At 38.5% G+C, this 13,662-nt stretch overlaps 1 protein-coding gene across 1 annotated transcript in view; it reads right to left on the bottom strand.

The window, feature by feature from the left end:
* LOC124152571 (hemicentin-1-like) overlaps positions 1-13,662 on the bottom strand; it is a 30,475-nt gene that overhangs the window by 15,868 nt on the left and 945 nt on the right. Inside the window, exons 2-16 of the mRNA XM_048395435.1 lie at positions 12,988-13,032; positions 11,568-11,653; positions 11,224-11,289; positions 8,457-8,559; positions 7,678-7,772; positions 7,414-7,482; positions 6,190-6,334; positions 5,629-5,726; positions 5,114-5,182; positions 4,752-4,926; positions 3,888-3,985; positions 3,139-3,207; positions 1,948-2,056; positions 1,457-1,578; positions 367-502 (exon numbers count right to left, since the gene is read on the bottom strand). Of these exons, the coding sequence (XP_048251392.1) occupies positions 367-502; positions 1,457-1,578; positions 1,948-2,056; positions 3,139-3,207; positions 3,888-3,985; positions 4,752-4,926; positions 5,114-5,182; positions 5,629-5,726; positions 6,190-6,334; positions 7,414-7,482; positions 7,678-7,772; positions 8,457-8,559; positions 11,224-11,289; positions 11,568-11,653; positions 12,988-13,032 (1,485 nt within the window). The remainder of the gene's footprint in view (positions 1-366; positions 503-1,456; positions 1,579-1,947; positions 2,057-3,138; positions 3,208-3,887; positions 3,986-4,751; positions 4,927-5,113; positions 5,183-5,628; positions 5,727-6,189; positions 6,335-7,413; positions 7,483-7,677; positions 7,773-8,456; positions 8,560-11,223; positions 11,290-11,567; positions 11,654-12,987; positions 13,033-13,662) is intronic.

The raw sequence follows: 13,662 nt of genomic DNA, 5'->3' as shown, positions 1-13,662 counted from the left end.
ATCTTTACATAGAGATAGGGAACACTTTAAATTATCAGTTAAGGAATATACCGTGTGCACTCTTAGCTTTTGGCGATCGGTCATTATATTCCACAGGTGGCGCTAAGTTTCCTTTCTGTGACGTCATGAAAAATGGTTGACGTCATACCGTTTCGTGGTATGAACGATGCATCAGTATGACGTAATTATGCTTTAAGTGATCAATAACCAGTCGACATAGAGGTGAGTGAGTACCCGCAAAATTGTTCTATGATAGAACATGAATCCTATAAATGTTGAACACTTTTAAAGTAGGACAAATGTACTCCTTCTGCTTCACTCAGTTGTAAAACTTGAACGAAATGGGACGTGTATTCTCTGACGCACCTATGACATGCAGGTGGATAGTGCCCTCCATTGTTCCTAATGCGTTGTTTGCGACACATCTGTATTGCCCTTCGTTTTTCTCGTTAACGGACGATATCGCCAGCGTTGATCCTTTTGGGTGGGCATTTGGGCTCACCTGTTGAGACCGATGATATGACATACTATTAGATTCAAACATATTCCTAATTTGTGTTACTAGTTGAACATTAATGTGTGACATACATGTAAAGACCTACCGATAAGTGAACTGTTCATTTTTCCTAATATCAGTAAAAAGCGTCACAGACATCTTTCTGATACATTCAAGGCCTACCAATGAAAACTGACTGCTATAGACTGCTATAGAGAACCGTTATATGCCTACAATACACAAAGAGTCGGCAACATAAAACAATGAAATCATAACACAAAACTAAGAAATAGCCTCATAAATCTGAGGGCACGATGCCGAAAACATGGAAACGCAACACTAACACACGTAGACAGGATCCTTCAAAACTGGGCATGCGCAGAATGAAGTTGACCGTCATGATCATGAAGACCGTCATCATGATGACGATCAACAAACGAGTAAATGTACGTCTTACACAGCCAATATAGACGATTCTAGACTTTATTGTTGTATACAGAGACTGCTACTGATGGGGGTTCACATTAATCAAGTTACTTTGCTCAAAATATAAGATGCCTATCTGTGTAAACATACAAGTACAGGGAATCAGAATCGCAGCCAAAGAACAGACGCTTGATTGATTGTCTTTATAGTCTACCGAGTCAACATAATTGTCAAAAAACAGTTACTGTCGCTGAAAAGTATTTAATTTGCATGGCCTCTCTAATATTCACTTTAATATATTACTTATGGTAAGTAAATTACATGTATATGTAGACACCCAGCCTTGCTGTGTGACACGTCAGTTCGTCCAATTATAACGTTAATAAGCCGTATAATATACATATGTAATTCGCTCGCTCGCACGCATGCCCAACCTCAACTCCTCAGCCACACTCTAGCCCTCTCACTAACTCAACCACTAACTCACTAACTAAATAATTTGGATAGTCTATAACTTGTTAAACGATTCCCTACCTGTTTATCATATGTCCACGTGACCGATGGCTCAGGGTTGCCGGTTACATTACACAACAGAAGAACAGTTTTCCCCGCGATGACGTTTACAGACTGGTTCGTGTTCATTATGTCAGGGGCCACTGAAACACACATGCATCGTTTCAAGTTGGATAAGACCTTTATATGATGGCAATATGTCTTACACACCTCTCTTGCATAACTAAAGAATGACAGACAAACATACAGATTCTCAGTTAATATTAATAATACATATATACGAACCTACCCCACAGCCAGTATTGGAATTTCTTTAGTAATAGACATGTACTCTTTTGTATTGCAGACAAAAAAGAAAATATTGTTTAAAATATAAAAAATGTCCATAATCATACTGATCTGCTTCCATGTTAATTTATTACAAGTATGCCAGTTACCCAAGCACAAAGTCATCTGATATCAGTGTCTATTTTCGCGGGAAAACTGTTGTGCATCAAGTCATCAAATCTTACTCGGGGTTAGAGAAGAAGGTTTCTTTGGGTTGACGTTAGCGTTACAGCGATCTTCATTACAACAGCGGAACCCTGCTTCACCCAAAGTCGTCATGTGGTCTTCACACGCCTTGTAAATATATGCATAAAGTGTAATCACATCGTGTGTGGTGGTAAAGATATGATGGTCACATTTGTATATTTCAAAACAAAAGTAAAAAAAATCACTGCTACGATATTGAACTGTATATGAATTCTTTTACAATCATAATTTAGTCTTTATTTTACTTAAAGGACATTACGTTTTACATATTGCCACCAGGTTAAAAAAGCTCAAAACATTGCCACTAATTGTAAGTATTATAAATACACTTACAACAGCCTCCACTGAACCATGACATTTTATTGTGTAGTTTACACGATATACTGGTTCATCAGGGTATGAACGACACATTTGGAGTATCATACGTTTCACGAGATTATTTTCTTTAAATAACGTAAACACTGATGAATTATTTCCACATTCCTGGGGAAACCCCTGGAAATTCTTCCCACGAACAAATACATAAGCGTTGTTTCTGATCATTTGGACCCTTTGTTTTGTGAACCAAACGTTGAAATGTACATCCAAACTACTCGACCTGTGTCTTGAAATGACAGTAACAGTCAAAATCAATCTATAATTTTACCTCAGTATCGATTTGACACAGCTGTATAATAACCTTTAAATTACCGGCCAATTTATTAATAATGGCTAACACTTGTAATCGCCACAGGTTCATTAACCACTTCGGAAATCTCTCCCGTCACGTTTATCTTGTCGGCCATTTTAACGCCCTGTTTAAGATGTATTACTGATTTACGGAGGTAGTTCTCAAGAGACCTTTTTCATCTAATGATGATATTATTTTAATCTAGTTGCTGTTACTAATCTACAAAAGATGTTCCTGCGGAGCAAGTTGAACATACATACCTCACGTCACCTCTCCGTTTGATGAACTGTTTTATTCCGCGTTACAGCTGGTTATTGTATGGTTGTCAGTGTAAACATTGAGCCACACGCACAAAATGAAATTCTAATACATCTCTCGAGGTATAAAATAGTGATATAAAAATACGAGAATTGACTTTCACTTTGTGTGAGTTCATACTTTCAAAGAGCGAGGGCCAAACCTGTATGAACGTCCGAGAATTGAAGAAATAAGTTCTTACCGTTTTCTCCTCACATCCAAGTTCATAGAAGATAATTCCAAATTTGAAGACTCTTCTTACTGAGCAATACTGGCAAGGGAAGATATGAGGGTTGTCAGCAATTACGATATAAGCACACTTCAGCAATACTCCCGGACAAACTAAACGGGTAAAACTAATCTTTTGCCGGGCAATAGAACGCTTACACAGATGTTTCATGGAGCCAAAAACTGAAACAAACAGGAAATGGTTTTCGATGGTCATATTCGGACAGGTTTGCAGTGTCACGGTGACTGTTTTCTTCCTAGTAACGTTTTGACAACGTATGCAATTTGTTTTTGTAAAATACAATTTTGAAAGCGTATACATTCTTTCGCCCCGCATTGATTGATGTCAGTGTGAAAAGAATACGGCAACCATATAAGGATTTGAGATACATAGTATATAACTGATTTTGTTTATTTACTCTTTCTATATGAAAAAAGATTCTTTCAAACTATAAGGAAGAGTAGAAACCATTGAATCTCATACTATGTCACAAAGCCTAACTGATGTATACTTTAACTGATATGACGTTTGGACAGTTTAAATTTCAACCAACGCAATCAACACTTCAAACCCGTCACCGTCGTACCCTAAATATAATCGGTTTGACAGCTTATATATCTTTATGGTATATTATGCTGAGGAAGCTCGCCTCGTCTCGTTGACAAGGACATACTGACCAGTAGAAACAATTCACACACTGACTATATTAGAAGTAGATATACCTGCTCTGGACCACACTCTGTCTCTCTCTGGCAAAAGGTTGGTTGTTGAACAATCTCACACGTTTGACATATAAGGGTCCCTGTTCTGATGGTTGTTGCTGAAAATATCAATAGTGACTTCATAGTAGATGTTGATTATGTAATGACAAATTGGGTATAATTGGTGATCACGAAAAAAGACTTTATGTCTTGTCTGATTGATTGTCGCCGTGTAAAAACTACGTCGACCGTTGCTCATGCCATTAACCACAAGTTTGCCTTGCCATGATATAGCTTTAATAGCTATGATATAGCCAATTAACACCTAAAACAGCACGGAACCAAATAGGAAAATACATCGGACATAATTTTTTGTCATTGATGCGTCAAATATGGAAATATCATCCACATATCTACCATAAAACTTTTTTGAAGCTTAAGAGTCGTATGACGCTCTTTGAAATCTTGGTGGAAAGAGCATGCTCGATTGTCTCAAAAGTGGTGAAATGTAAACACTAAAGGCTGGAGCTGCTGGAATATTGCTCGACATGACGGGACGTATACCTGTCTTAATAAAACACAGTGTATGGCACTTTGCTTCATGAAGAGGACTTTAGTTTTGCAAGTTGCACAACAATATTTAGCACCCGATTATTTAAGGATGTTCAGTTTTGTCTGTGTTCACTATGAAGGAACTCACCCATCATCAAGACACTGTTATTTGAAACGATAATATTTGAACTGCCACATTTATTTCTTGTGCCATAAAGTAATTTTTCACACTAATGGTATTTACATCAATGTAATGTGCTTATTTTATTTTTAGAAGCTTATTTATGAGAATGTTTTTTGGGAAATGGCAACATTGAAAGACTTAATACTTACAAGGGGGAAGAGAAGACGTCGTTGTTGGTACTGATGACGTTTCAGGAGATGCAGGAATTGTAATTGCTGTTGGTGTTGTTGTGCCAGTCACAGGGTTGAAGTTAGCGTTACAGCGATCTTCATTACAACAGCGGAATCCTCCTTCGCCCAAAGTCGTCATGTGGTCTTCACACTCCTGGTAGATATGCACAAACAGTGTAATAAAATTATGTGTGACTAGCACAGACCTGGAGTATTATCTCAATAACTCATTTTAAGAGAGAGGTCTGTTTGGCCTTCGGTAAGATGTATCACAAGATGTATTGTCGTTGGCGTGTCTTAGTCACTTCCGTCAAACAACGAGTTGCCATGTAAAAACTCACCGTTTTCTCTTCACATCCAAGACTATAGAAGGTCAATCCAAATCTGAAGACTCTTCTCACTGAACAATACTGTTGAGGGTGAAATACATGTGTGTGTGAATGTACAGACAGCATGGGTATAGTTCAGCTCGACAAAGCAACTGTAAACACGTGGATACTTTGTGTACTATAATACAGCTGGGTTCCAACATATCATAACGTTTGATACAAATATCTTTTGGATTTATTGTATAAAAACCTGACAGTTCTCATACAGATTCTTAAGCATATGTAATTATAATTATTTTATACATGGGCGCCGCAGTTGGATTTGAATTATTCATTATATTTTAAGGAATTATTCATTGAGCTATGAAATTCTTGCATATTCGAATCTGACACCAATTTATGTATTAATGTGTACATAGAATGCTAATTCTACATTTATAATTTTGACACAAACGAATTCATTAACATTTAAATGAACCGACGATATTACCAATTAAGTGAATATATTTAGAGAGAACTAGAAATACCTGATCGGGTCCACACTGTGTCTCGCTCTGGCAGAAGCTTGGCTGTTGAATACTGGCACACGTTTTACATAGCAAGTTCCCAGTCCTAATTGTAGTCACTGAAGACATGGACACACAATCATATTTTTTATTATATTCAAGAACTCAGGGTACTCCTTATCCATGTCTAGTTTCCTCCACAAACCAAATATTAGATTATTTTAACACACTCACACACATGTAATAGTGAGAAAGACAGAATTTTCGATAAGGCAAACACATGCTGATTAATACAACGCACGTTCATTCTTTATTTCTTTGTATCACGACAGCAAATGTTCCCTGGAGTACAAATGCTGAGGATCTTCACTACAGATGGCAAACATTCAAAACAGGAAGACAAATCAGGATACGATATGTTAAGTTCCAGGGACAGATTGAGTTCAGTTAATTGATGTGGTGTTATCTCAATGTTGGATGAAAGACAAGATGACGAATGCCATTTGTCAATGTGGTGGAACCCATGAGTCTGGCACTGTGCTTCATAGAACAAGGATGATGATTATGGAATAGTCCACGTACCAGGCTGAGATCTGGTTGCTGCAGTTTCAGTTGGTGCTGGCGTCAGGTGGTTGTTGTTTTCATGGCTGTTACAAAAATCATCATTGCAGCATATGACGCCACCGTATGATAGTTCATCCTCCCCTTTCATGTGTCCGTCACATTCCTGCCATCATGAGATGTCCTTAGACATTGTCATACAAAATATATACAGCTGTATCAAATGTACCAAACTGTACGTACAATTTACATCTTATGTTTTGTAATGGTAGTTAACTAATCCATTTATCCATTCAATTATTAAACTTTGTACGTAAAATCAACTATTTAATAATCAACAACACATGTACACCTGTAATTATGCAAAAGATTCCGCAAAAACGGATCAACGCCGAACACACAAAACTATTTTCAAAACCGAATCCAAATTGAAGGAATATATTTGTACACTTATATTATACAAGATAATGTTCTCTAATCTCAGATACATATTAACCTTTGTGTACCAGAGTGGTGGCCATATATTTACTTGTGAGACATGGCTCGCTTCATGTGGTCTCTTTTGATACTGGTTTATGAGTCTCCGTTTGACAACAGAACTGTTTGTTCATGGGAGGCCTAGCGTGTACATGTCAGAGGTTACAAGCGGTGTATTGCAGATAACGTCTATATCTGTCTTCTTAAAGGCCGGGCCAATGTATAATTAATACATATTTTCAGTAGTTTCGATCACGCCATTGAATAGTTCGTTGACCCATTCAGTATTCTATGCTATAATGCTATTATGCATGCAACGATTAGAACATCACCTGTATCTATCACCTACTGGCACACGTGATAGGTCCTTGTGATAAGTAAATGACGTTATGTATCTTTCTATTGCACACATTTTTTGATCATATATACTACTCGACTATACATCGCGGTGAATTCACATCTCATCACATTTAGTGTATAGACACGCCATACAAATCGTGATTAATTAAATCGATATACAACACACACATACGTATAACTCACTCACTCAACGAACACGAACACCATGGACACAAGCACATAGTTATATGCTCCTGAAAGCACATTCGTCTACAACAATCGGAATTTAAAACACCTCCAATAAAACTTGAAGTAAATGTGAACTATCAACGAAACGAGTATAACCACCAAGAAAGCAGCCAACAGTCTCAAAAAAGGACTGAGGTCTACATTGATTTACATGAGAAAAAATCAGGCTAAATAACTAACCGTCTTCTCCAAACAACCAAGGTCATAGAACGTCAATTGAAACTTGTACCTCTTCCAAATAGAGCAATACTGAAATATAAACATATTTGATTTTCGTATTTACATTGATGTAAACACAGGCTTTGACATATTCTGGAATGTTTCCTTTATAAGATGTATCCTTCAAAGAATTCAATGAAAGTTGTCCTAGTAATACACTTCCCAATACAGAATGAAATAACAGGTACATTGTAAATGGTGGTTACATGGTGTCCTTGTATTTACCTTATCCTGGCCACACTTGGACACTGTGGAGCACTGGCTGGGATGGCGAACTGCCTCGCACTGCAGACACAGTCGGCTACCTCCCATAGGAACAGCTTCATAGGGGAAGATATGTGACACGAAAATAATGTACTAGCAACAAATACGTGGTACCAGATTCATAGACAGCTACATGGGGAAGATAGGTGACATCACAAGAATGTACTAGCACTAGGTACGTGGTACCAGACACTGAGACAAATGCATGGGGAAGATAGGTGACACCACAAGAATGTACTAGCACCAGGTACGTGGTACCAGACACTGGGACAAATGCATGGGGAAGATAGGTGACATCACAAGAATGTACTAGCACAAGGTACGTGGTACCAGACACTGGGACAAATGCATGGGGAAGATAGGTGACATCACAAGAATGTACTAGCACCAGGTACGTGGCACCAGACACTGGGACAAATGCATGGGGAAGATAGGTGACATCACAAGAATGTACTGGCACAAGGTACGTGGTACCAGACACTGGGACAAATGCATGGGGAAGATAGATGACATCACATGAATGTACTAGCACCAGATACATGGTACCAGATTCATGGACAGCTACATGGGGAAGATAGGTGACATGAAAGGGTTAACGTACCAGACATTGATACCACATACCACATTTCTTTTCGGATCAGCTAAAAGCCAGGACTACTGCCAACTAAAATGTGTAAACACGGTCCATATGCTAAGATCTCGACTATCCAGGTTTCACTGTATATGAATCTGTCACTCACGGAGTCCGCCACACAGCTTGGAGTTGCAGTGGTCGCCGATACAACATTCCTCACACCCGTGCGGGCTGCTCCCGCCTGCCACCGACCCTGTACCTTGACATAGCTGTACAAACAAGATGCACAGCAACATGGATATATGCAACAGAGCAAAGGAGCAGACAAATATCAAGTTGAGGAGAGTGAGTTTTGGTTTCACGCTCCGTTAAACAGTTTTTCAGTTATAGAACAACGCTTCTTAAGAGAAAGTCTGAAGTGACGTAGGACTTTGACGTTCAGGACGTTTCTGAGACGACGAGCATGGGAATTGCCCTGACGAGCAAGAAATCATAATCAGGGCGAAGAGGGATGCTAACCCACGATCGTACTCTTCTTCCTAGCCTACAAGATGCATCTCTGCAGGCCGAATACTGGCGCCTTAGACGGCTGGGCCCACCGAGCCCAAAGAGCAGCTCCAAGCTAAGTATAACCAATTTTGGTTGCGACATTACGAGACTTAAAAGGATATCATACGGAAAGTATAACGGACCCTCTGTACTGAGTGACTTCAGTCTGGCTTTGCCTTTGCGAGCGACTTTCATCATTATTAGGGGCGTTCAGCCTGGTGGTTAAAGCGTTCGCTCGTCACGCCGGAGACCCGGGTTCGATTCCCGAAATGGGTACAATGTGTAAAGCCCATTTCTGGTGTCCCCCAGCGTGATATTGCTGGAATGTTGCTAAAAACGGCGTAAAACCATACTCACTCACACATCCACTCATCATTATTATCCTTGGGACAGATAGGTCCCTGTTGTGAGTAGGTTATTGTCTACATTTTATAATCTTTTATTGTTATAAAATGTTATAAAATATAGGTTCCATATAATGAAGACATCAGCTGAGTCAGGAACTGATGTCTTATAAACACTTCCATGACGTCATGTGTGTGATATCATATTCCATTGTTTGGAATGGATCCCGATTAATTTGCCGCACATACACAAACGGACCATTTTCTTTCCTCATGTACATAAACTAGACACAAGGTAACTATGAACCTGATTCTCTCTCCATACATATGAATAAAGTACAAGGTAAGTATGGCGCGTTTCTTTCTTCATATACACAATCTAAGTACAAGGTAAGTATGGACCTGTTTCCTTCCTCATATACACAATCTAAGTACAAGGTAAGTATGGACCTGTTTCCTTCATCATATACACAATCTAAGTACAAGGTAAGTATGGATGTGCTTCTTTCTTCATATACACAATCTAACTACAAGGTAAGTATGGACCTGTTTCCTTCCTCATATACACAATCTAAGTACAAGGTAAGTATGGACCTGTTTCCTTCCTCATATACACAATCTAAGTACAAGGTAAGTATGGATCTGTTTCCTTCCTCATATACACAATCTAAGTACAAGGTAAGTATGGACCTGTTTCCTTCCCCATATACACAATCTAAGTACAAGGTAAGTATGGATGTGCTTCTTTCTTCATATACACAATCTAACTACAAGGTAAGTATGGACCTGTTTCCTTCCTCATATACACAATCTAAGTACAAGGTAAGTATGGACCTGTTTCCTTCCTCATATACACAATCTAAGTACAAGGTAAGTATGGATGTGCTTCTTTCTTCATATACACAATCTAACTACAAGGTAAGTATGGACCCGTTTCCTTCCTCATATACACAATCTAAGTACAAGGTAAGTATGGACCTGTTTACGTTTCCTTCCCAATATACACAATCTAAGTACAAGGTAAGTATGAATGTGCTTCTTTCTTCATATACACAACCTAACTACAAGGTAAGTATGGACCCGTTTCCTTCCTCATATACACAATCTAAGTACAAGGTAAGTATGGACCTGTTTCCTTCCTCATATACACAATCTAAGTACAAGGTAAGTATGGATCTGCTTCTTTCTTCATATACACAATCTAACTACAAGGTAAGTATGGACCTGTTTCCTTCCTCATATACACAATCTAAGTACAAGGTAAGTATGGACCTTTTTCCTTCCTCATATTCACAATCTAACTACAAGGTAAGTATGGACCTGTTTCCTTCCTCATATACACAATCTAACTACAAGGTAAGTGTGGACCTGTTTCCTTCCTCATATACACAATCTAACTACAAGGTAAGTATCGATCTGCTTCCTTCCTCATATACACAATCTAAGTACAAGGTAAGTATGGACCTGTTTCCTTCCTCATATACACAATCTAAGTACAAGGTAAGTATGGACCTGTTTCCTTCATCATATACACAATCTAAGTACAAGGTAAGTATGGATGTGCTTCTTTCTTCATATACACAATCTAACTACAAGGTAAGTATGGACCTGTTTCCTTCCTCATATACACAATCTAAGTACAAGGTAAGTATGGATCTGCTTCCTTCATCATATACACAATCTAAGTACAAGGTAAGTGTGGACCTGTTTCTTTCCTCATATACACAATCTAAGTACAAGGTAACTATGGACCTGTTTCCTTCCTCATATACACAATCTAAGTACAAGGTAAGTATGGATCTGCTTCTTTCTTCATATACACAATCTTACTACAAGGTAAGTATGGACCTGTTTCCTTCCTCATATACACAATCTAACTACAAGGTAAGTATGGATCTGCTTCCTTCCTCATATACACAATCTAAGTACAAGGTAAGTATGGATCTGCTTCTTTCTTCATATACACAATCTAACTACAATGTAAGTATGGACCTGTTTCCTTCCTCATATACACAATCTAAGTACACGGTAAGTATGGACCTGTTTCTTTCTGCACCCTGCCGTGTACTGTGTTGGACTGACACCTGTCGATGACGCATAGCATTGCTGAAATGAAACATGGAACCTCGTTTACAAGAGGACTACAACGAGTAGGGGCGAAGCCCTAGACGCATCAGTTACAAGGGTGTCAATTTGAATGAATGAGTAAATAGTCTTATCTACGATATTACACATGCATTGGTGTCGCGTGATTTAGAACCAGAGCCATAGATTTGTCTGCACTTGAAGCTGTATGCCAGTGTGATGGGTTGGGGACATCAATAAGGATGGTATTTGCACAGAGATAGTCCATTCAGATTTAAAGGTTCTGGTGGTCAACTTACTTCGTCGTCTTTGCACTTGATAATCTCCCCACAAGAAGCAGGTTTCACAGCCTTGTCACAGTCATAACACCAGGGGCCCTCGCCTACTGGTGGAATCAGTGATATACCAGAATTCATTTAAAAACACACATTAAGGTTATATCTTGGTTCAGTTTCTAGGGCATTGAACCTTTGCCATCTAAACTTTCCCTAAACTGTAACCTGTACACAAAATAATGTTTCTTGACAGAACCTGAATATAAAATCTTTAAAACTCATTGGAAACACAAGAACACTTTAAATCTTCAGAGAATAAGGATATTAGTTTTGATTAATAACACAATTTTGACAAATAAGAATATACGTCAGTTAACTTTGTATTTACATAATTATAACAAGAACACCGTATGTAAAAATACAGCGATTGTAATAACAGAAACTAACGAACGGTAGTATCTAGCCCAGTCCCTCTGTGGAGCAACGCAAGTAATTAATGGGCATGAGCAAACACCGACTTGTCTCCCTCAGAAAGCGACGCTATTCGTTTTGCACCGTATATCAAAGCTGCTTTAAACTGGCTCACAATGTAATCCAGTTGGGGTTCTAAAACTATCATAAAGTAAGTGATGAAGTGAAATGGTGACACGGTGCTTACGGAAATTGTTCATCCATCGTGTCAGTACATTTTTAATGAACCGCCTCCGTGGTATAGTGGATAGCGCGTCTGCCCGGAGAGCGGACGGGCACGGTTCGATAACCGACAGCACCATACCAAAAGGTGTTAAAAGATGGTACCTGTTGTTAGCCTGCCTGACGCTGGGCATTAAGGGTATAACACAAGGACTGGTCTGATCGGAGTCAGTATAATGTGTTGGTATCCACGTTAAGCTGTGACTTGCACACATACACACAAGGGCGCGCGCGTGCAAGCACGTCGATATATATGTGCATTATATTTGAACGCCACGCTAAACCGCATTTGACCTCATCTCACTTTTTGTATTGCCAAAATTAACCCTGTTGTTGTATTTTGTAAAATAAGGGTTGATCTATGCCCCCATTGTGTGCACTGTGACCACTTGCAACTACTGTCAATTATTACAGAGTAACATACACATTTAAGGATTGGATAGATATACGAAGATAAAATAATCTAATGCTCAAATTAACAGGGGTCCCTTAAATATTGTTCCCGGTATCCCTCTGTTATGTCGATTACAGTGACAACTCGGATTAGTTGTGCTTGATAAATCCATACACAATCACACTAACTATCCAACTAACAAACTATATGCAGCAATATATACTTATAAAATATATCCAATTGTTGCTGGTACATTAGATACATCAATACCCTATTTGTTTTGACGTTATAAGAAAAAACAAGTGGACCATCACCCTAAAAACAATAGTTTGAAATTATGAATTCGCCAACACGAACCTGCAACTCTGGTGCATCCAATATTCACAATGACCACTATCAATGCTGAAAACAAATGATGGAGTTACCAGTTAATTCGTTCCTTTACTTAAAAACTTTTAAACATTAATGGCATGATATTCATATAAGGATACACAGGAATTACAGCATTTCATTCCAAAACATACATATAAATAATCTTACAAAGCATGTGAGTACAGCTAACGAATGTGTTTCGTGTGACGTTTATGGGCTGATGTTTGGGAGGACTAGCAGCTGATTGTACATTTATTTTCTATATGAGGTGAGATGGTTGGTATTGTAGTGGACGAACATGAAATTTGTATACTTAATTTACAGCCTTTTGACGAAATAATCCCAAATATGTTAAATATGAGTATGACGGAATGCAAGCTACAATTCAGATTGAGACGCTGTACACGGGCTTGCAAGATTCTGTCGTGGCTTTTCGCTGCATATTTCATGAGCTCGTTGCTAGCTATGTTTCAGAGAAATAAATACAAACTCAATCATCTTTGGTCATTGTTAAAAAGAAAAACTTCAATTCTGGGAAAAAAAAGTAAAAAATTCGTGTGCTAGCTGCTACTGTAACTTAGATCCACACACAATTTCAACGAACCCTGACTGATAATATATTTTTCAACATCAATGGCATGGAAACCTCATATGAAATTT

This window comes from Haliotis rufescens, unplaced genomic scaffold (assembly GCF_023055435.1).
Source record: "Haliotis rufescens isolate VD_foot unplaced genomic scaffold, xgHalRufe1.0.p SCAF_14, whole genome shotgun sequence".
Classification (NCBI taxonomy): Eukaryota; Metazoa; Mollusca; class Gastropoda; order Lepetellida; family Haliotidae; genus Haliotis; species Haliotis rufescens.
This window is presented reverse-complemented; position numbering and strand designations above follow the sequence as displayed.